Here is a 23,746-nt window from a genome sequence, read left to right on the forward strand (position 1 = left end):
TAAAAGACCCCTTTTTTCCCCCCTCCATTACGAGGTTCTCTATTTTACCTTTTACACTCCAAGGCGTATTCATACTTTCTGGTTATTTTGAATCGTTTCGCATCAGCCGGTTTATGGGAAAAGGGGGGGAGGGTGTGAAAGAGAATAAAAGACACAAACAGGGTGGATAAACAGCCAAGCTGCCATGCCATGCGTTGGTGACAGGCGCAAGGAGCAAAAAGAAGGTTGTTAGTTGTAGCACAGCTTCTATTGCATATTACTGGTCCGTATCTTGTTCTTTTTTTGACTCGTTACAAAAGGGATGATTAGAGTTTAAGCGAACGGATGAACGGTGGTTGTCGACCGGTAAGCTTCTCACACCGGCGCCTAGTTCTTGGCAAAGAAAATAATTTCGAACGGCCAGGACAATACGTAGGCAAAACCAGGGAAGAAAAAGGCAAATGACAAAAAAAAAGGGGGGGTGATGGGGAGCAAGCGTATACGGGATCGGTGACGTCGAAATGCCCGTTTGGCGCGATTTTTATTTTGTCCACACCGAGATGTGGCAAACTTTCGACACACTATACACCAAACAAAGAATAACGCTCTCGAAAGCTACGACCGTATTTCGTAAAATAAACCCTAAACTTGCCAACGCAATCTCAGCCGCTGCCGCCAACGCGCGCTATCCGCGCCCCATCTCTCTCTCTACTTACAAACCGTCTTCACTAGGAGGAGAGTGGAAGTATTCCGCACGGAGATCTTGAAATCACCAAACTAAACAAGTGAGAAAATAATGCAAGCTATAAAGCAAGCAAAACGTGGCAAAGTCCAGAACAGGTTTATCGCCCTTTTTGTTTCTTGTAGTACAGCCACTTTGGCCCAGAGGTTTGGTTACCGGTTTTGTCGCTAGGGCCAGTCCAAATACCCAACAGCTTGGACTGGGCTAACGTGCCGGGTTTTAGAAACCAAAGTAAGAAAAACAAAGTTTTGGACTACAAAGTGTTTTGCCCTCTGCTTTGAATAACCTGCAGCGGCGGTCCCGATGTTATGCCAAAAACCCTCAAACGATGGCGTTTACATACGTGAGGATTTCGGACCAAAGAGTTTTTTTTTTTTTTTTTTTTTTTTTTTGAAATGCCGAGCCCATCCCCCCCTTTCTATCTAGTCTTGGAATAGAAATACTTGCACCCAGGGGCGCCAGTTGGGAGATCACTGGGACCATAATCAAAAGCGAATTTACATCGTTGCCCAGAAGCAAGTGGGAAAATGTGCCCTGAACTATAAACCGTCGAGTCGCGCGCTAAGCGTAGGCTTGGTCCCCCTCCTCCGGGACGGCGGTGATCCGTTTGAGAGTCGACGGATCTTGCAGATCAATAACGCCTGTGGAATTCCGTCACACGTAAGGAAAGAGAAAAAAAAAAAAAAAAGACAACGGACCGACGTAAACCATACCCTAGATGCTTCTAGATTGGATTTGCTGCCGATGGTGATTCTACGGAAAGACAGGTAGGCATCGTACCGTAGCTTGTCTGTCTATAGGCCACACAGGGCAGCCCGGAACAAGCACGGACAGTTGTGGCTCAAAGTAGCAATATATCAGTGCAGAGAAATCTTGGCGGACACGGGGCAAAGAAGAAACCCGGGGGCCCGAGTTGAATAAAACTTATTTTTTTTTTTGCTTCCTCCTCGGTGAGCTTTTCCCTCAAGCTGACGGGTTGCGATGGGTGGCCTCCGAAATGCAAGTAAAGCCGGAGTTGAGCCAAGCGATTCGGAATTAAAGACGACAGGAACATACTTTTTTTTTGGCCTATTTTACTTGTTGCTTTAGGGTGGTAACAAAACCCCCCTTTTCAACCAACCAACCAACCAAATAGGGAGAAACTTTGACGGTCGAGCGTTGAGAGGCGTGACCGCCCTGGCAAGCCATGGAGTGGCTTGACGACAGCCAAGTGGATGGAAGTTTATTAAAATGAAGTTCAGGCGTTGGGCGTGGCATGTCGATGCGATGACACGAAGCGCGCATGCGATCGTCCAGGAAAGCTGATTTTTGATTGAACCACAGTCAAGAATAGTGTTTGCGGCTGACTTGATACGTGACGCAGCCATTTTTGTTTCCCTTTTCGAAGTCTCGATTTACAAGGATGACGACGCTGACCTGCACATTGTTTAGTTGCGATGAGAAAAGATTGACAGGCGATTGCTTTGAACCATGACATGAGGCTCAAAAAAAAAAAAAAAAAAAAAAAAAAAAAAAAAAAAAAAAAAAAGGGGGATACAAAATTACTAGGAAAATCTGGGTACATAGTTCGATTATTACTAAAGAAAAAAAAAAGATGTCCCAAAATAAAATAAAAATCTGCTACAACAGCCAATGTCATTTATCAATTCTCCAGTAATATTTGAGTCGCGTTGGTGACAATTCACCCACATCCTTCGAAGGGGAACCCCAACCCTTCCACCCAGGAGCAAATCCCGAGATCACCACGTCTACTACATTGCAAACGCCCCTGTCCCAGCATCTGGTCCTCGATGGATCCACTATCAAACGCCGAGTGGGGCTAATCTATGGGGGTGTACTCCAGCAACGTTCGATAGTCAGATCCATCCTTTACTGCACCCCTCCTGTTCCCTTACTTGGCCTTTCCAGCCGCCGTCAAGTTGGGGGCGGTTTTTCTGTGCTGTGCAGTTGTGGAGCTCACGCAAGGGGTGTTTGTCGGTCGCTCATCCGATCTTGACTTTGCTTTACGTATTGGTTATACTGCAGAGCTGAACAACAACAACAACAACAACAATTGGCGAGTTCCATCTTTTTGCATTTCTCAATCGAGTCTCATTGGCTATATTGTATTGTACAGTCGAAAGTGGCCGGCCACCACTGCGAAAATAAAACCTTAAACATCAAAGCCATCTACCGCTCTGAGAAACCACCCATGTTTGGAAGAAGCAATTGCGAAACGACCAGAATAATAAAAAGACCAATAAAGAAGTCCGTCGTGGGTATCATAAAAACAATGCATCCACCCAGTAGTTAAAAAGAAACGAAAAAATAAGACCAAAAGGCAAAACCAAAACGTCGTATATGTTGTATCGAAATGGGTGGACGGTGAAATAAGCTTCGACTAGTGGCGTCGCTGAATGCGTGAATAAGCGAAGTGCGTCGAATAAGTAAAGAGCAGCATAGTATGGCAACGATGCTATGCTATGCAGACATGTTGTCCCAATAGCGGCAGCGAGCAGCTCTAGCTGTCTGGTTGTCTCTGAATCGGTGCTGGAAGTAGTTGAAGACGGCAAACTCGTCGCGTGTGAGGACGTAGCTGTCGGGCTGAGCTTCGACCTTGGACCATAATTGCGAGAGTGCCCTCTCTAGTATGCTAGAAATCGTCGAGTTGCTGGCTCCATCGGGGCTTTCTCTTGCAATCTCCAATGCTTGTGCAACGCTGGTATCTTGTTGCAATTGCTGATGTTGAGAGTGGGAACGTTGGTGGTCGTGAGATACGTGGTGCATCTTGCTGTGGTCCGACGGCGAGACGCCGCATAAGCCGCTGCAGTTGCCTGTGATGAAAGGCATTTGGGATGATGGTGGGTACGAGAGTGGGCGGTAAGAGAAGTTGTAAAGTTGCGGAAGTTCCTGAGGGTGGATGGAGAGCATGGCGAAGTGAGATCGAGAAGGAGGAGTCCGGTTGGCCAGTGATTATATAAAAGTGTTCAATGGTAAAGGGAGCCTGCCTAGTTCGGTAGAGCAAGCTCAAAGGGAAAGCACCTTTAAGGAGGAAAGGATGTGTGGCGGCGGCGGGGGTTGCAGAAGTCAAGTAGCCTTGGTCTTGGCTTTATGACAAGGGAGGACGCGAAATTTCCGAGCGCGGCTTGTCTTGCCGGCGTGTGGGAGGAGGAGATGAGCAGCTGCCGTGCGTTGCTTGGTGCGAGTGCACTGGCCGAGGCTTGCCCTGAGGGGCCAAACTGGAATTGGGCGTGACAAATGTCGCGGCTTTGGTTGAATTACCTTGCTCACTCTCCCTGTCTGTACAGTTTCTTTTGCTGAGGGGCAGCCAAGACAAGACCAGGCAGGATTGGCGTAATGAGTGAGAGAGGGGGTTGCGTTGTTGTTTGTGGTGGTGGTGGTGGTGGTGGCAGGAATCCGAGATGGCAGACGGCGGAAACGTGGATCTCGGCGGATCTGCAGGTACGACCGTTTAGTTCCCGGAGGATGGCAAGCTGCGCGGAATTCCTTCCTCGTGGAATGTTGTTATAGCAATTCTGTTGTTCGACGACCTCTACCCTATGTGGAGGTATGAACAATTTCCCCAGCCTAGTTGATAGCCCGTAGTGAACACTGGCCAGCAACGTGGAGATTGTTTGGAAGTGGTTTGGTTGATGAGGCTTGGTGATGGTGCACTTTGGCTTGATGATTTTAAAATGAAAGGGCGGAGGAAAGAAGCGGACGTCAAGGTCTTTATAGTAACATCGGACTTCAGTCCGGGATGGCAAAAAATAAAAGAGGGTGTAAGAAAAAAAGGTTACAGCTGGATGACTGAATGACTGAAGGCGTCCGAGTCGACCCGTCACTTACTGCACTGCTGAGATGTGGATTGAGGGCCACCCCCGTTAGGTTGGGAAGGCTACGGTGGTGGGAACTATATCAGATCGCTGGGAAGATGCGGCTAGACGACGCCTAATTCAAACCAACCAAGGGTTACCTACAACCTACGCTGTTGTACCTACCTAAACCAACAAACCCGATACTACCTGGGGGGTGTGTGTGAAAACGACTGGGGAGGGGGGGGGGGGAAAACGTCTTCAACATACAAGCACCAGGTACCTGCCACGACAAACGTTTACCCCCCTCCCCCTCCCCACCCAAAACCCCACACCTTAATCAGAACAGGCCCCCAGGCTTGGAAAGCATCTTTCGCCAAGGGCAAGCCTTCTGTGACGCAAAGGGACGGAGTAACTTCCAAATTTGGCCCAACCGTTGGCGGTTGTTTGGTGTGCTGAGAGTCAAGAGTCAGAACTCAAGCCTGAGCCCACCTGCCTTGACAAAGGCCCATTGCGAGTAAGGCGGGGTGGGTTGTTAACACAGTTTGGTTGTCGGCGTCACCGTGACTGCTTTTTACAGTACATCGTAACTAAATACGCAGTGAAAGCTAGGTACCTAAATTTCGGTACCCTGACGGTAGGTTCCTAAGTACCTACCTACGTAAGTTGCCCAGACTCCTTGCCGAGGGCACAACAACAGCGTAATAATTTCTCGGAAATCGACTCCGATGCCCCAGACTATCCCAAAGTTTCCCTTTTTCATTCTTTGGTACGTTTGTTACAATACTACCCTACCCTACTGCCGTTGATAGTCCGGTCTCTATTGATCATCATCTCGCCATCATGATCAGGCCTCCGGCTTCGGGATTTGCATTCTGGGCTCAACACCAGCTGCCAAGCACTCAAGACAAGACGATGGAGGTGTGAGAATCGACCGAATCGTGTCCAACGGCCAAAACAATCATTATGTTTTCCGCACCCGCATCCATCGGCTTGTATTCTAGTGGTTAATCCAATCAGCGGGAACATCCCGCCTTGCAACATGCCCTTATTCATTACTAGCGACTAGGCAGCTCTTTTCCTTGCTAGTACTATGTACATATACTTTCCTACGCGTGGAATCAACAACCCCCTGATCATCAGTGTGAGATGATCCATGATCCTCTGACCTCACCATCTCGTTTCTCGGGGTTTTTTTTTTTTTTTTTTTTTTTTGTATCATCTAACACAGGCAACGGCTGGACCGTTTCTTAAAGCCACAACATACTACTTTAGGGACTTGGCTTGTTCCCAAACCTCCGGCATGCGCTTGCTTCCTTCCCCATTACCATTTTGCACCTCCCCTATTTTGACTTAGTCCATCGTGTAAGTGAAGAAGCCAAAAATAAAAGAAAGAAAAGAGAAAAAAAAAATAAAGAAAAAAATAGCCCACTCACAGCCTGGCCAACTAGGGAAAGCCGAAAGCCGTGTAGGGAAAGCCGGTCAAAGTTTATTTCACGACCATCGCAGCACATACCAATTGTCATTAAAATACCTCGTAGGTAGGCAGCAAACGAAAATAAAAAACCTAATGTCAGAAATAATCGCTACTTGCGCCTCCCTCGCCTGCATAGGTTTGCCCCTCCACGGACAAGCCGTGAGCTGCCACAACAAACTTCTCAGGGGGGGCCAACACTTGGCAGAATTTGGAAGGGTCCTTCTGTCACGTCAGCTGCTGCGATCCAAACCTTCAATCCAACCTAGCGCACTCAATATTGGTTGGCCCTTTTTGCTTCCTTTTTTGCATCATAAGCTCTCGCCATGGTTTTTAATGCTTCCTCTGCCAGAGACTATTCACGCGGTCCTTTTGACGACATTAGACGAAGGGTGGCTTACGTCACAACATTTCCGCCTCACTACCGCGGATAACGTACGTCGTACGTAGTAAAATGTCTATAAACTTTCACTTAGTGCCTTGCTGCTTTGTTTAACCGTTCTCTTCGGCTGTACGAGAAAGGATGTGTCAGAGTGCATGCGGAGCCGCCGTGTCACACCCTCAAAGAAGGTTTTACCATGTCTCCAGCTCCCGCCTGTGGTTGCAAGCGCATCCCTTGTTGGTAAAAGGTTTCCTTTCGATCACTTGTCGTTGCCAAAAAATGTCGAGTTAGGCGCCGCTTATTTTTTTTTTTTTTTAATAGCAAATGCACGGATCTGACTGACAGATACTCAGCACGTCCCCTACCTTAACGCATCGAACTTTTCCTTCCTTCTCTCTTATCTACCGCATAACAAAGCCTACCTAGGTACCTTTTGAAAATCTTTACATCACCGGAGCCCGAAATTGAATATCCTCAGTGGGCCCTCAACTGCCCTGGTTCAATGCTCGGAACAAACATGTTCCCTGGAGTTGGTGCAATACCCGTCGGTCTGATCCTCGACCCTTCATGCTTGATCTGCCGTAATATTCCAGCTTCAAGCAGGACATTAAATACAGGGACAGTACAACATTGTCAAAATGTTTCCTGTTGTACATTTTTGGGCAACAGTGGGCTGGCTCTCAGGTTGTTAGGCAGGCTCCGGTAGATCCTTGCCGGGAAGCGGGGTGGGCGCTTTTCTTCATCATCCCTCGCTTAACTCAGCTCAAGCGGCAATGAGTGGGCCCCCCCATCCAAGACATGCATACAGCACGGTTCCCTGATGCCACTCTTAAACAATGATAACCACGTATGCGACAGAATAAACTTTCGCAAAAGTAAACGATGACCCTCTTTACAAAACTCTGACCAACCGCCCCTAGCAGAGTAATACCACCAGTGAAAAAGGAAGGGGAAAAAAAAAGTCTGCCGCCCACAATATGGGTCCTTAACCCTGACTTGGCTTGGGTGGGCTTCACGTTGCCGGTTCAAGTGTGTGGCAATCCCATTACTCTATTAGAGTATCATGTTTCCTGGCATTGTTTACCAGTGGTGGTACGATGTCGTTTATGAATTGAAGTATGCTGAACCTAGAGGAATCAAATGCCTTCGTATCTGTGATTGGTTGCCAGAAACTCAATCTCATTAATCTGGGGGTGGTATTTTTTCCCCCTCTCTTTCTCTCGGTGATACCGCGACAAGTTACGAGTTAATACCAACATTCTCAACAAAGTCCAACCAACCACATCTTGTTTATGCATGCTCCGCACCAACGCTTCAAGACAACAAACATAGACATTTCTCCGGTCCATCTGTTGCGCAACTCGTTCTCGATGTTCGAGCTATCGGGCCGGTTACCAGTCAACAGTGTGCGTGTTTGAACTTAGCGCCCGTCTTTCTTCTTCTTTTAACAGGTGCATAGAAGCTTTTGAAACATTGACAAGAGAACTGGACAAGGAACACCTACAACTTTCCCGGAGCATTTACAGTTTAAAGTAAAGTACGTTCTAGTCATCTCACACACACATCGAATAGGGGGGGGGGGTTCTTTTTTTTTGTGCAATAGCCGCGAGACGCAGCCTCCTTCTTTCTTTCTTTTTTTTCTTTTTCCTTGGACAGCCCTCGGGAATAGCTCGGGAAAGCAGTCGACAAAAGCCTTGATTTTGGTTTCCACTCTTTTAATTATTGGTATTATTAAAATCGCCAAGTCTTGTCTACATTCTCACTGGCTGAATGCCTTTCGGACCCTGAATTTGCCAAGGGCATACAGAGTCAAGGTATGGGGCTACCATTACTTTTTTTTTTTCTCCTATGCTCATCTTGCGCCTCGAACTTTGTTGGTATTGAACGATAAACTCAACCCATGCCCAGATCACGCATCCACTCTATCCCACCATCAACGTACCAATAGTAGTAACTCCCCCAATATCTTCCCTCATGCTCTTTGTCAGTTTGTTTAGAGCACTGGCCTGTTCTTCTCCATTAATAATAAACATTGTGCAACAATACTTACATGGTTCTTGGTGTAACCTAGAGGTCCCGGCGTCTTGCCGAACCCGTACAATCGTGTAACAATGAGAGGGTTCAGCTATACTAAAGCAAATATTTCTTAATTTGTTCAAGATGGGAGTATATTTCAGCCTAAGACGTTTGACGAGATCGTAAGTTTGTCTTTTTCACAATTTTTTCTGCACACGTGCACCACACGGCGCTTGCAGTTTCCAAGTAAAGTATGTGTAGCTTGCGAGTCATAGTTGTCGATGAAAGCCAAATCAGGAAGTCTTCTAGAAAACTTTGTCCGCCGCCTTCATCCCTGTTGGCTACTAGTTTGAACTCGGCCATGGCCGTAGCACTCTACACGGGTATGCGCGCGCAGCACAATATAGTTAGTAATTCATTTCTTGGTAGACCTTATTTACTACGTAATGGGAGTCAGTCCACACAGGGAGCAACCGCTTTGGCACCACATACCATGTACGCACTGCTACGTCAGCAGCTGAAGACCAACGACTCTGATGAAGACTTGGCGACCGGGTCCTCGGCATGAATATACCCTTGAACTCAGCTCCAGTTTCTCCTTTTTTTATTTTCTCTTGGTCTTGATATTTTTACAAATTAATCCACCGCTATTCCCGAGAGTCCACCACGTGGATTGGGACTCTTCTTACTTTTTTCCCCTTTAGCCGCGGTGGTCTTTTTTTTGGTCTCCATTCCCTATTCTGGACCCCCTTCTTGGCCCCGTCAAGAGTGGATTATGGATTGACAACATGCTACCTACTGCTTCAAGCATATTTTGGTTTTTGGCCCTTTGGTAGCATTTTCCACACGTTGCATTGCGTCACGCTTAGCTTTAAGCGAGCTTTACCTGACTACAGACAGTTCGGCAGTTGATTTTGAGAGAACAAAAGGGAAAAGAGAAAAGTTTCCTAAACCGGAAACCGAGTTCAATGAATCTAAATTGCGAAATTCGCAATGGTAATAAATTAAAGGTAACATGAAATAGAAGCAGCGGTCAAAAATAAACATATTATTCGAGGAACATAAATAAATAAGAGATATTAAAAGAACTTTTTTTCTTTTCTTTTGTCTCTTTCGTCTCATCCCAGGATCGACTTGTATCGTTGTGGCATTTATATATATCATGTTCCGTACCACTACAAGTTCGTGCTACCTAGCAAAAAGCTTGGCGTTAATCACAAGGATAAGGCAACAGCGAGGCGATAGAGCAAAATGCATGCAGCTCGATACCAAAACGCAGTAAACTACATACAAGTCCAATTAAAGCCTGCATATCTACTCATAGTAATAGTATATTAAGAAGGAAAAGGGAAGCCTGCTCCAACGGCCCTGGTTCCTGTCATTACGCGTGCGCCTTGTACCTACATGATTAAATGGCCGAGTTTGGTATCAACTTTTTTTTACCCATTGCGCATCATCTGGTTGGTCCAACATGTCAAGATTGATTACCTACCCTGGCCTGTACCCAAACCGCAAGGATAGTGAGAGGCAACACGCACGCCTTCTTTTTCCCACCCCCCCCTTTTATCACCCACAAAAAAGACACATGGACTAGCCTTGTAACCATGGTGCATGGGCCGGAGCCGAGGTGGAGTCCCTGACAATCCCTAGCTCAAACCTTATTTTGATGGCCTTCATTGCTGCAGGATCAAGAACCTTTGGAGAAGAGAAGGGAAGAAAAAGATGGTATGTGGGGTGGACCAGGGAAAGAGAAAATAAATAAGAAAGACAAACAAGTGGATCCAACTTGCGGCTGGGCCTGACTCTGGTAGGTTAGCTATACGGCGGACACGTCTGTTTATCTCATCAAAACAATGTTTGATTGGCCACGCAACACATCAGTATTATTATCCTGCGGGGACTCTACCCCCTTTTGGCATTATCCATAAAAATATCACTTTACGTTGTATGAGGTCGCGAGGCGAGGCTCAGGTGCAATTCCATGGCCTGACCAATCAGGTAGAGTGTGTTGGTTATGGCATGCTGACACTATTCTTTTGAGTTGGAGGGAGGGGGGAACGACTAGTAACAAAGAGAAGAAAAAGAATGAAGAAGCAAAGGACGCTACAGAGGATTAACGAACCCACCAGTCATCTCGCCAGTGCCAATCTCTCTTACTGTGCTTGTGTCGTCTCATCCTCGACTCGCTAGGAAGAAAAAAAAAGATGGGAATAAAGATCTACCACCACTAAGTACTATTAATCAGCAAAAAGAGTAAAGGAAGGGAAAGAAAAGAACGGTGGATCTAGTCAAACCGCCAAGTGTAAAATTACTGTACTTGACTACCTAGTCACTACTCATGGCAATGACAAGACCACATTACATAGACCATGCATGATTCCCATCGATAGACCCAGGGCAAGGTGCAATCTGCATCAAGGCTGCCTTCATGCGCTGCACATGATCGACTTGACCTGCATTGAGCGCAAGCTGGTAACGTTCCCCAAGAGATGAAAAAGACTCCATCAGCTCAACAGGGCAGACAAAAGTACTGCAAATCATTGCCCTTGCTTAATAAAAAAACAACCCGAGAAAAAAAAAAGTTGAATGTGGGGGAGGGTTTTAACGGCCCGCTGCCGTTTGCTAGATCCAGTGTGATGTAATGTGATCAGACATACTTTATCCTTGCCCGGTTGGTGGTTGCCTTCGGTCGTGCCCGTTATAAATTATAAATCCGGAACATGTTTCTCCCTTTCACATTTCTCTTTTTCTTGACCTGTGGGGAACACAGCAAAACTTACAAGTAAGTATAGTACAGCACAGCGTTTCTTTGCTTATCTATCGGATTTTCATACAACCCCATGTCCTCGGAACCTTTTATTACTTTTTTTTCGCATACCCCCATTTAATTTACTGCATCATCAAATTTATTATTTTATGGTGATTTTTGGTATTTTTGTTTCTGTCCTTTTCTCTTCTTTATTCTTTTTAATTGCCTTGATTCATCAATCGCAGAACTCGGCCGAGAACCCGATCCCAATAGGTTAGTAGGCAGTTGCAGGGATTGTTACGACGCAGAATTGCGGATGGTGTTTGGACAAAAAGTCAGGGAATCAGGGAGATCGCTGTTATATCCACCTTGTTCTATCTGTGGCATATGTCTCCGCCTTAAAATTATCTTTTTTAAACTTTCATCTTTCCTTGTGAGATTTTATGAATTTATTTATTAATTCTTTTTCTTCCCTTGGGACGACAAAACACAACCCCTCAGGGCCTCAGAGAGCCATACTACGTAGTATGTACCCAGTAGGAACCGCTCGGATTATTCTCAGACACCCTCCTCCACTTTCGAGCGTAGTACTATGTGGAGCCTACAGCCCTTTCCCTTGTCATATACTACTACTATTGGTGTGCTGTGTATTTATTTATTTATTTATTTTTTTATTTTTTTTTCTCTCTCACTCTCTCTCACTTAATTGTCTCCCTGCCGCCCAGGTTCAACACCCATGCTTGCCCACCCAGGGAACCGGTTCAAGGGCGTTGCGAGGCTGGCGCTACCATGTTGTAGTCTGAATACTGTTGGTAGCGCCGGGCAGGGAAATCTCACACAAGGTCCGAGGATTTCCTCCTAACGCAGCAGAGATTTTCAACCCGGTCTTCGAGGCTGAGTCGGAAAGTCTATCACCACCCTTGCTAGGGCAGTCGTTCCCCCCTCCCTCCTCAGCCTGTCCGCGCTGGCCACCCCCAGATAATTTCCGCGTAAACTTGAGTAGCATTAGCGCTAGGTCTGTTCCATGCAGCACATTACCGCAGGTAGCAGAAAAAGTACACTAGCTGGGGGGTGGGTTTAATGTCTATGTACGTGCGTGTGTGATTGTCCGTCTACTTTCGGATCGTGAGCAAAAAAAAGAACTTCGCCAAGACTTCAACAACGGAACGTGTCCCCGAATATCCCTGGCACGAAACTTGGAGCGTAACGTGACTTTTCTTCTTTTTTGTCCCTTTTTGTTATTTTGTTTGACTCTCCGCAATGCAGTCCACTTTCTCGTGTTATTGCTCATCAAAAGTCAAGAGTGGTATGAGTTGCAAATACGAGAATGCGAGCCTGCTCGCGACATGGAAGCTGAAACTACATGAGTGTATGGATCTCACGATAGTTTACCATAGTTTACCGGCAAAGTATCCAAAGGAGGCAACAATTCCATGAGCTAATGGTAATCTGGGACCGGCGAGATTTTGGCTCGGAAAGAAATAAACCGCATTGGCTGATATTATTTTTAAGATTCGAGACTTGGCGGTTAAAATCACGGGGATAGGACCGGGGATTCGGACTTAACAAGAGCACGAGAAGAACACTAGAAGGATAAATATTATTTTTTATCTTTGAGGCTATACTGAACATTAAACAGAGTAGTCGGTGTGTTTGATGGAAAGTAATACGTCCGACAATTTGACCGGTCGCAGGCAACTTGACCGGGGCTAAGAGCATGGTGCGGTTTTTTAGAGTTCCCAAACTGACGGATTCAGGAATCTCGCCCGAACTTGAGTCCCTTTGTGCATTTGTTCCTTTTTTTTTTCTTGTCTTTTTTCTTTCTTTATTATTTTTTCTTTCTCTTTTCTATTTGCCCCCTCTATCAGTGATCGCTGGGCCAGTGCATTAGACGTTAGCCTTTGCTGTCTGTTACGTGCAGATTAATCCGTTCGACGCTAGTGCCTGGGCCTAGAAGCAGCCCATCTGTCTGAGAATCTAGACTCATGCCAGGGGCGGGAAGGAGACGTTGCTTTCGGAATAACATTCGCCAAGAACCCGCTTTTTTCGTCTCCCTCCCATTCACGACTGCAGTGGCCCTACTTGGTGTCTTTTATGGTTTTGGTTTTTTTTTTTGGTTTCGTACATAGAACGTTGCCAACCAACAAACACTTCAGCCCATATTAAGAAAGTAAACTCTCATTCTCTTTCATTCGAGCCTGAATGACGGTAGCACCAATGCTGAGCTTTTGCAATCTTGCTAGTGCATGAGCCTCCTGTATCAACTCCTTGATGTTGGCTTCGGCAGGGTTCAGCCACGTACAAAAACAAGGTTGTAGTGTTCAGTGGACACATGCCCACAGAGTCGCGACATGTCTGTTTTTTTCTATTACTACCTTTTCCCAACCAGGCAAATGATGACTAAAATAAGTCACGTCTGTGTGGCGGGAGATACGCTGATGTATTTAGATTCAGGCGAACTCTGCGGAGACGGATTGTGGGAGGTCAGTGGCGCAGAAGACCACTAGTGCACGATGCATCGCATCCTGGATTTCGATTCTGAGCAGGGATTAACGGAAGGGCCAATGAGAGCACCAACATGGTACCGTTCTAGCTCGGATGTTCACACCGCATCGGAGACATATGCCAGGTAAATTAGTCTATTTGACGTTGATGAATCTGTCTAAGTGGTGTACAATGTCGTGCATATAGGTACAAGGCCAATGGCGTAGATTATTCACTGTATTGCCGTTAGCGGCCAAAACAGATGTTATGACGCCGTCTGTGCCGGGAATCCTCTTTACCGGGACGCCCGCTCACGCGAAGTGACTTGTATACAAAACGGGCTTTCGGCAGCGTCGTAGGCGTTTAACTGTCACCCCGAGGGGCCGTGAGACACTGCGAGGGCATTAGGATTTAGACACCTTCTTTCCAATGTCCCAACCCCATGATCTCAATGTTTTTACAACGCGTGGTGTAACCGCAGCTGTCAGAGGCACCCGTATGAAGATGAAGCTTTTATGAACGGCATATGCCAAAGCTAACTGGGTTGCCAGACCTATATCAAATGAATAATGCGTGAGCATGCTGGTTTTGTACTCGCCATGACCTGACACAGTAATGATCTGGTTGGTGAAGATACGATAACTTACTAGCTTCCTCCTTGTGGTTTTCCTGAGCCTCCTTGACACCCCATTTGTCGTCCGTGGAGATTTCTCTTCTCGGGGCGCCTTCTACAGCCTCCTTGGCTTCCTCTCCCTGTGCCCTCCAAGACTTCCATTGGTGCCACAAGTCCTTGACGCTATCCGGTGCGAATTGCGATACATTGGACACAACCAAACGCTCTATTTCGGCTATGAGCGGGGAATTCGGGTTAGTTGAATGTCAGCCATTGATCACTGAGTTGCACGCTCCCCATTCTGATGAGAGGTCATCCGTTCAGGGTCAAAGGCAACTATAATCCTGTCAAAGACAAACGAGCAAGGTGGGCAAAGGCACTAACATATCTTGTCTGTCCCAACAAACCGGACCAGCAGGAAGCAGAAGGGGAAGTCCGCTATTGAAAGGGCAAGATATACGAAGATGGTTGCCCTTCCGTATACGCGAGTAAGTTTCCGCATGCGCTGGCTCAGCGAGAGAGACTCGTCTGGTATCTCTGCCTCTTTTGGGGAAGCATCTGGTTTCTCCTTGTTTGAGCGCCTCGATTTCGATGAGTGAAAGGTGCGCCGGGGCGCAGCGGATCGTATGTTTGCGGTCGGAAGTCGTGGTCTGAGCAACGCCCTCGATGCAGCCATGTTGCTTCCAAGCCTCTGGAGCGGTCGAGAGGAGGAATTCGAAGTACTCGCCCAAAGATAGCGCAGGCCCTGGGTGTTCGGCCCGTTATCTGTCCTCTTCCATGCTTGCCTTAGTGAACTCCTCATCGCCAGAAGCGCTGGCTGAGCCTCTGACCTGCCAAGCGAAAGAGCCTGAAAGGCTCCTAACGTCCGACGGAACATGGGTGAAGAGGGTTCAGGATATCGAGACTACACACGCCAAGCCCGGTGCTTGCGGTACGGGTAGCTGTCTTGTTGGGTAGTTCGGATCTGGGCGCACCCCTTCTTTCCGAGTCAATATAGCCCCTAGAGGCTTTGACACGTACTGAACCACCAGTGTCGACCGCCGTGCGTAGTCAGCAATTCGAACCTGGCCCTTGCAGCCTCCAAAGTCGGACGTAATCGGAGGTGGTTGCACGAGTATTCGGACAAGCGAAACAGCAAAGTTTGGTATTTTACTGCTAAGTACAGCTGGCACTGTCAAGGTTCCATGAGAACGGACGTCTTCGGCGGGACCTTTTCCGAATGTTGAACTCGAACTTCGAGTGCTCTGTTGTGATGTCTCAGCAGAGGTAATCAAATCTTTCGAGAATTTTCTCCACCTAATCGGAAGCTTCCTACAATGACGTTAGCCCCACGATCCCGGAGCTTTCGGATGCGCATTGACGCGCCCGCCCAGGCACGTGTCGTGCCTGAGAGACCCTAACCCGAGAACGTGGCCTCAGGTGAGCCACGTGATGCTCTCCCGTCGACTTGTCCTCAACCCGTTAGCGGTGACTTGTGTTGGCAAAGCATACTGTTCTATGTTGTTACACAAACGAGTATAGAACCGTTTGCACTGTCGACTAACAGCATTGGAGAGAGGTCAACAGTCGCTGCGCTGTATCAGGATACAATGCTCATCCGCCTGAACGCTTGATCAGGCACTAAAGTAGGAACCTAGGAGCCTGGGTCCCGATGGCAACGGTTAATATCACATGGATGCATCTCCCGCAGTGGGCGGCGAAGCGTGCGTTGTGAGTACAAGGTACAAGCAGCGGACAGGTGATTTATGTACTCTACCGAACTGCTCATCGACAATAATTAGGGTTTAAACGTCAAGACGCCTGGAATCTGTACTGCCGTTCCAACACCAAGACATGGAGATAGGCTGCCAAGCGAATGGTAGTCTAACCGCCAATCATCTTCGATAGACAGGCATCCTCTAAGCGCCCACAACTCCCAGGCGCTTCGCCAATATGGCAGCCTTCTTGAATGCCCACTCCTGGCATGCATAAGCCCACGGTGAACCCCGCTGATTGGTGCCTGCCTGCCAGGTCCCTTTGATTCGGCCTGTCCATTCATTCACGCATCCGTAAGGAAGGTGCGGGAGATCATGACCGGCCGGGCTGGGCACTCTCAATTGGGTAGTTGTAGGATTCGACTCCGCACTCTCCGCACTTCGTGTGCGCCCCAACCGAGAAATCTCACTGCCTGCCTGCGCAAGTTTGCCTCTTTTTTCTTTCTTTCCTCTAGCCTTCTCATAAGCCTTTCTTTCTTTAGAGCTTTTTGTCTATTGCTTGTGTTTGCAATTTCTCTCTTCGGCTGCATGCGATTCATCTGCCAATTGACATTGATGCGTGAGTTATTGCCAGCAGGATTTGCTTAATATTGCTACTAGGTAAGCATACCCAAGCGCTTTGCGGGGCAATCATGCAACTATGCTCTCCTCCCAACAGCGACTATAAACACATTCCCTAAGTCAATGGCAGAGCCTGGACACAGCGACTAACCGGGGAATCGAGCAGCAGAGCAGATTTTAGATCGGGCTATAGCTCTGCAGTGTTCAGGAATTTTAGTCACTACTATATATTGTCTGCGCCATGTCTGCACAATATTATCCTCGTAAGTAACTAACTATAGGCGGCATGCCATATGGGCCTGACTAGGTAGGTGCTTGGACTATTAAACTAACATGCTTGCTGTTTGCTCGTGACTATAGCGCCCCCTGGAGCCTCGGGATGTAAGTCTTCAACATTTTCTCGCGCACTCAATAACTTTCAACCTCAGTGATATCTGATACCATTACTAACAGAGTTGTCTACTTCAGCTCCAGCTCCTTCTCAGGCCTCAGCACATAACTATCCTCCACCCCCTTCATCTCCGCCAGCCGCGCAAACCAAATTTTCGTACCCATCACCGCCAACCCAGCAACCCCAGAAAAGCTACCCTGCGCCGCCTACGCAGTTGCAGCAGGAGTTTGCGCCGCCGTCAAGGTCGCAAACGCAAAACTACCCTCCCCCTCCGGGCGCCCCTCAGAACTTCTCGCCGCCGCCCTCATCTCAAAAACAATACTTTCCCCCTCCCGGAGCTTCTCAGCAACAACAGTATCCTTCGCCTCCGCAACACCAATACCCATCCTCCCAACACCAGCAATATGGCGCCTCCCCTACGCCACCGCCTCCGCAGGCCTCGCCCCCTATCTCTTATCCCCCGCCTCAGCAGCAGATGCAGCCTCAGAATGGATCCCATACGACACTAGCGATGCACGGCCGAACACCATCGATGGCTTCGCACAACTCGGGTCTTGGACTCGCTGGGATTAGCAGCTCAACACCCCCGCAACACCAGCAACAACAATTTACCGCTCCTCCGTCCTACGCAGGGTCGGCTCCAGGCGCTAGTCCTACGGAAGGATATCCGGCTGAAAAGACTAGTATCCCGGTGGCCGAGGGATCGCCAATCGACACAAGCGACCCTGCGAACCTTGAGAGTGGTGCTCCGCCCGCAACTCACTTTGTCGGAGCCACAGCGACGGTGGACGATGTCGGCACGTTCAACGGTGGCAGTTATCGGATCAGCCACCGGGACAGCAACACAATCCTCACCATACAGCTCGCCATGGGCTGTCCGCTAGGCGCCAAGCCGGGTGCCATGATTGCCATGTCGCACACCATTACGCTCCGGGGAAGGATTAAGTTCAGCATGAAAAAGCTTGTTGCTGGTGGTGAGATGGCCGACTCGACCTTTACAGGACCAGGCGAGCTCTTGCTAGCGCCCGCCATGCTAGGAGATATTACCAGTTTGAGACTGACGGGCAGCGAGTCATGGTCTGTCGGCCACGACGGCTACCTTGCTTCAACTCAGGGAGTAGTCAAGGAATACAAGCGGCAAGGCCTTGGGAAAGCCATGTTCAGTGGCGAAGGTTTGTGGGTTTACAAGATCAGTGGAAAGGGTTTGCTTTGGCTGACAAGCTTCGGAGCCATCATCCGTAAGGACGTAAGTGATTTTGGCTGAGCTTCTTCTCTCATGTCTTACATTGTTTCTTCACTCTGACTTGTACTGACCGCGCTGTCCTTTATAATCTAGCTGGCGGATGGCGAGAAGTACGTCGTGGACAACGGGCATCTAGTTGCATGGAACACCAAATATATCCTAGAGCGCGTTGCGTCCGGAGGTATAGTGTCTGGTGTTGCCTCGGGAGAAGGACTAGTGTGCAAATTTACCGGACCTGGGACGGTATTCTTGCAGACCAGGAACGCGGTAAGCCACACCATCTTCTTTTAATTTTGTCCGAGTGCTGGCGTACAAGGCTAACAAAACATCGATTGTGTAGAAAGCATTCGCCGCTTACATGGGTGGACAGACGAACACTTCTTTCTGATCTAAGCCGTCGATATTGTTGTCATTTACTGTGTCGAGTGTTGCTGTCAATGCGTATTATGATGGAGGGATTCTTTTGTTTTTATTATTATTATTATTGAACTATCATGCAAGGCTAGGTTCTTTATACCATTTCTGGACGAGTTTCATATGGCGATTCTGCACATGAAAGATATTGGGTGATCATTTTACAACCATGCGTAGCTACCTTTGTCGTACCGAACACAAGACGATCAATTTTCAAATGACCTGTCTCTGTATTCAAACGAACTCAAAAGTTTATTTCTAGACAATGTACTCAGCCACAGTGAAGTGCCTTCTACTTTCTATGGGCCGTAGTTTGATGCTTTCAGGGGTCCCAAAATTGATGACACTGAGGACTGAACACCTATTTTCACAAGTTAACTTATAAGATATTCCTGAGTCTGTAATGGCTGCCTTCTACACAAGTTTACTACTCGCAGAAAATTTTCTAGATGGTATTCTTTTATTAAAGGGTTTAAAAGCTGCCACATCCGTACCTACCTAGGTACCTAGGTAGGAGTCGGGGTATCTTCCTGGCTGCCAGACACTACCAACTCGGACTCAGGGGGGAACAGCAGCTGCCAGCCCAAATTGGTAAAGGGATCCACAAATTATGGCTTGCCTTACTCTCCCAAATAGGCAGTCACGCCTACAACGACTGTGCCGGGCCTCAGCCCAAGCCGCACCTTCTTAATGACAGCGTAATCTGGTACAATCGTGAAGTTGCAGGTGTTCAAAAGTGGTCTTTCCTGATGAAAATGATTGCTCCATAACTTGGAAAAAAAGGCTTTATAGCCTACAATAAGCTTTATATCCCTCACGAGGTGAACAGTTACCCCCAGCAAACTACAGGATCTGTCCAAATATCCACCAGCGTCGAGCCTCTTTTTTCTGTTTTTGGCTATCAACCGCAGATATTACGGGCATCTCTTGACGCAAAGTCGAAATAGCTGCCCACCAGCAAAGAGCGCCAGAATTTTCAGCTTAGCAGAGAACAGTTAACTTAACCGGACTTCAAGAACTTCAACAGCGTCACAACAAGCTGGCAAAGCTAAACCATCTTCGAGTCTTCCCCCAGCAGCCCATCGGGGGTATAACATATCCTCCCCTCCTGACAAAGCGTCTTCCGATATCGCCTTCTACCTTCTTGGTCGCTCCCCCACGCAGGCGGCCTAGCCATACTCTCAGTTCAGTGACGCAGAGAAAAAGATTGTGGCTCCACCTGAACCAGGCCGGCTTGCCTGCCGTGACATCTACCTACATGTCACCGTCTGGGAACCCTTTTGGATTCAACCTCAGGCTTTTATGACAAACAAACCCGTGCCCGGAGCCCTCTACCCCTCTTCTTTTCGCACTTTTTTTGACCCTTAAAAGGCCGCACTTATTTGCAGATTTTGTGGTTGTGGCTCGCAACCAAAACTTTCCCCATACACCAACCATTTGTGACTTTGAGCTCATCACCATCAGTAAAAAGCCAACAGCTTCATCATCCTCTTACGATTGTTACTTTCTTCACTTTCTTTCTATTCTCAAGCTGATCTCAGCGTTTTGCCTTACTTGCAAGAGCATTGTCTGAGGAGCAAATACTTTCTTTTCCTTTGCCGTCCGAAGGCGAGATAGTCACATACGCTATCAACATCGAGACCTTCATCCCATCGGTATGCTCTCACCCGTCATCTTCATTCTACGCATGTCTATGTCATGTCATAAAAACATCCCACCCATGAGAATATAACTGACCTAGGCTCTAAAGACACCATGGACAGATTTCCTTACGAGGACAACTTGTCCGACGACTCCTCGTTTGAGGTGTTCGGTGACGAGAACAAGAGCTACGCTGAAGTGACAGGCATCGATGTCTTGCGGCTTCACGAGTCTCTCAAGAACCGCAAAAACAACAAGAAGCCTGCTCCTTGTACCATCAACTTGACAAACTTCGGCAATCCACAATCAGCTAGTATCGTTCCTGATATCAAAGGAGAGCTCTGTGAGCTCAAGCCCTTCAAGACAAAGAGCTCATCTGGCCACCAGTTGGTACTTGGCGAGCAGGACGTGAACATGCTTGCTCACACATCCCAGGAGGGTGACCACAATTCTCTGTCGGCAATGGCCTTCTCAGCTGATCACATTGACACTACATACCGTCACGACAACTTCTATTGTGGCCCACTTTCTGAGACAACTGCAAACGGTGGTGCAGAGAAAGCACAGAATCGCACTATGGCGACGCCCGGCCCCAAGCTAGGCTGCTTGGAGGGGAGCCCTATTGTGAAGCGCAAGGATCCTGTCAAGGCCCAGAAGTTCCAGAAGCTTGTTGACCGTCTTGTCGTCAACGATGCCGTCAAGGATAAAGATGATTCTGGTGCAACTGGTAGTGACTCTCCTTTTCAGAAAGTGGGTGTGGAACTCACAGAGTCACTGAGCAGCGGCGGCGATGCGAGCACCTATCGAGGTGTCACAAACCACCATCATGGCGACAGTGGAGTGGTTCAGGGTAAGGATTCGTCAGCCAGCGAGTGCTCAAACATGGGTGCTACCACCAACCCCAGCTACGCCGGCTCCAAGGTCACTGGCGGCTCCAGTGTTAGCAATCACAACGTCAAGAATGGTGGCTTCTCGACAGACACAGTCGATGAGAGGGACAGTTGGAACTTATCGAGCCATGACGGCACACAGGCGGACTCGGACAAGCACGCGTTGAACAGCTTTAACCCCAACGCCAACAACTTCCATCCTTCTCCCAACGGCTTCAACCCAAATGCTGCCTCATTCGCCCCTACCAGTGCCATCCCAATGTCAGATGCAGCTGCACAGGCTGTTGAGCAGCAGAAGAAGCATCAGTTACAGCTGGAGCTACAGCAGCAGCAGCAGCAGCAAGCCCAGGTACTATCCCAGCTGGCACACCTTGCTCCGCATCAGCAACACGCAGCTACAATCAATATCGGCCTCAATGACTGGCCCAACCCTCACCGTCATCAACAGCGCCGACAGCCTCTTAGCAACATCTTTCCGGACACTATGCCACCTCATGCCGCTGCTCCCATCCCAGAGGTTGGCCAAGATCTGCTTAACTCGCTTGCTGCGCAGCACATTGCCTTCCTGACCCAGCAGAACGCAATCATGGCAGCAACTCTTAGCCAGCAGAGCTCTGCTACGTCTCTTGGACCTCATAGCGCTCTTGCTGGAATCTCGCCCTTTGCTCTTGCGGACCCCCTGGTTGCTCCCTTCAGTCACCAGATCCCCGCACCTCATATGCCCTCCTTTGGAGGGGCTGGTAGCATGAACAATGTGATGCAAACAGCCCCTCGCTTCCCTTCCACGTTCCCCGGCGCGCCTTTTGCTACCCATCACGGCCAAGCCAACCAGCAACCGCTCCAGACGCCCCGTCACTATTATGGAGCTCATCCTGGTGGCTACGCCGGCGCCCTTGCTCCTCCACCGCCGGCGATGGGAATGCAGCAAAACATGAACAATGCCCAGTATCCTGCATATGTCCCGGTTCAGCAGCGCTCTCTTGTCTCGCTCGCTGGTGCACCACCACCATCCCAGGCACATGCCCTGAGCCTGCCCTTGGCAAACCAGCATCTGCTTAGATTTGACGCTGACGGCGCTCTCATTGACGTTCCCAAGCCCCGCGACCACAGTGACCCCCAGCTGCAAATGGCGTACGAGGCAGCTATCGAGTGGAAGAAGGCCAACGTGCCTGGCTACGCGCAGTCATGTCGGGAACGCCAGAACAACCGTATCGCAAGCAAGCTCCAGAGTGGACGTCAAAATCAGGGCAGCCACAGGAACATGTACGCCTAGAAGGCCGATCACCAATACACCCCCAAGAAAAGCGGCGGAGAAAACAAGAAAAAAATAAACACAGCGGGGTGCGTTAAGGGTGACAGCGCAGCGGTATTGGCGGAGTCATCACCATCATTGACAAACAACAAAGTAGCAGCGAGCACACGACAGCAGTGTGCAGACCAAGGTCATGATACAGATACTAAAAACACGAAGAGAAGTGACAACAGTTGGAGGAGCTCCGAGGAAACGATGGTGGGGTCGGAAGACACAGCCGCCAGCATTGCTGATACTGTCATTCGAAACAAGATGACAAGTAAGGACGTCGGTCTTGTATCGAGCCCTACATCATCTGCCAAAGCAGCCTGACCCTTTTGGGCAACGAAAACAGAAGTACATGCGGTGCACCTCTTATTGTGATGTATGTTTGTTTGGTTTTCGATAAAAGAGAAGGGCTGAGAGTCGCAAGTCTTGCTTCTCTAAGTTTTTTTTTTGTATGACTACAAAGTTGGTTTTGATGACCGACTGGAAACTCTTGTTTGCATGAGGGGAGAACTGGTGGCGTGGATGATGTTGAAGCAGTGGATGCTGGATGCCAAAAGACGTTTCGGCTTTGATTGATTGTATTATTCTTTTCTTCTTTACCTTTGTCGTTGTCTATCCCTTGACCAGACATCTAGCCTCTCCGTGATTTATCTTTCGGTAAGAGGCTGGATCGACAGTGGGATGACTTTCAACGGCAACTATTTATTTCTTTCTGATGATGATTCCGTTGGAAACACGGATGTTGGGGGATTTTAACCATATGCTCTAACCTGTCTTTTGTTTTCGACGGTTTATTCTTTATGTTCTTATTGTCTCTTGGGGGAGGTAGGACTAGAGAGTAGGGTAGCACGAGAAAAAAAATAACAGAGCCACATTTGTGATTAAGCAAGCAGGACTCGCTGTCGTCATTGAGTTAAAAGCGGTTTCTAAGATGACCCCCAGCACAAGGATGGCAGTGCACCGAAGCAAGCTGGCTATGTTTGTAGTGAGTCTCTATCCACGCCCCCGATACACATTTCCCAACCTTTTATGGGCTGTTTAGGGGACGTCAATGGTACCGAAAACGGGCTAAAGCATTTAGAAGAGGAACGAACAATGTTTGCATTGTATTGAATTCCGAGGCTCAGATCTAACGTTATCATCACTCGGGTAAAATACGTCGGGGATGGCCGAACTCGCAATCCTGCCTATCTCTCTCTATAATGCGAAAAGGGGAACAAACCCCGATCGGTCCTTGGCCATCCCGTCATCCAGTGCTTGTACACGAACAAGCAAGCTGACAGCTCGGCGTGCAACTATTTATGAGCAAACGTGTACGT

The 23,746-nt window shown here is 48.3% G+C and overlaps 5 protein-coding genes across 5 annotated transcripts; 3 read left to right on the plus strand and 2 right to left on the minus strand.

The window, feature by feature from the left end:
- Positions 1-3,181: 3,181 nt before the first annotated feature.
- On the minus strand, positions 3,182-3,631 carry PgNI_08507 (uncharacterized protein; the record flags this gene model as incomplete). Its single annotated transcript, XM_031128503.1, has 1 exon — positions 3,182-3,631. One exon carries the CDS (start codon positions 3,629-3,631, stop codon positions 3,182-3,184), a length of 450 nt encoding a protein of 149 aa, XP_030978405.1.
- A 930-nt stretch (positions 3,632-4,561) lies between these two features.
- Positions 4,562-6,615, plus strand: PgNI_08508 (uncharacterized protein; the record flags this gene model as incomplete). Its single annotated transcript, XM_031128504.1, has 5 exons — positions 4,562-4,583; positions 4,865-4,965; positions 5,367-5,436; positions 6,093-6,151; positions 6,466-6,615. The coding sequence occupies 5 exons, from the start codon at positions 4,562-4,564 to the stop codon at positions 6,613-6,615; spliced, it is 402 nt and encodes a 133-aa protein (XP_030979107.1).
- Positions 6,616-13,761: 7,146 nt separating this feature from the next.
- Positions 13,762-15,492, minus strand: PgNI_08509 (uncharacterized protein). Its single transcript, XM_031128505.1, has 3 exons — positions 14,618-15,492; positions 14,268-14,468; positions 13,762-14,173 (listed from the first exon to the last, which is right to left on the minus strand). The coding sequence occupies exons 1-3, from the start codon at positions 15,108-15,110 to the stop codon at positions 14,025-14,027; spliced, it is 843 nt and encodes a 280-aa protein (XP_030979108.1). The 5' UTR covers positions 15,111-15,492; the 3' UTR covers positions 13,762-14,024.
- Positions 15,493-16,456: 964 nt separating this feature from the next.
- PgNI_08510 (uncharacterized protein) lies at positions 16,457-18,814 on the plus strand. The gene is made up of 6 exons (XM_031128506.1): positions 16,457-16,587; positions 16,715-16,811; positions 16,909-16,929; positions 17,017-18,185; positions 18,276-18,449; positions 18,523-18,814. Exons 2-6 carry the CDS (start codon positions 16,790-16,792, stop codon positions 18,568-18,570), a joined length of 1,434 nt encoding a protein of 477 aa, XP_030978573.1. The 5' UTR covers positions 16,457-16,587; positions 16,715-16,789; the 3' UTR covers positions 18,571-18,814.
- A 1,040-nt stretch (positions 18,815-19,854) lies between these two features.
- Positions 19,855-22,400, plus strand: PgNI_08511 (uncharacterized protein; the record flags this gene model as incomplete). The annotated part of the gene is made up of 3 exons (XM_031128507.1): positions 19,855-19,862; positions 20,158-20,251; positions 20,322-22,400. The coding sequence occupies 3 exons, from the start codon at positions 19,855-19,857 to the stop codon at positions 22,398-22,400; spliced, it is 2,181 nt and encodes a 726-aa protein (XP_030978516.1).
- Between the last annotated feature and the right edge of the window lie 1,346 nt (positions 22,401-23,746).

The sequence above is a fragment of the Pyricularia grisea genome (genome assembly GCF_004355905.1).
Source record: "Pyricularia grisea strain NI907 chromosome V map unlocalized Pyricularia_grisea_NI907_Scaffold_6, whole genome shotgun sequence".
Classification (NCBI taxonomy): domain Eukaryota; kingdom Fungi; phylum Ascomycota; class Sordariomycetes; order Magnaporthales; family Pyriculariaceae; genus Pyricularia; species Pyricularia grisea.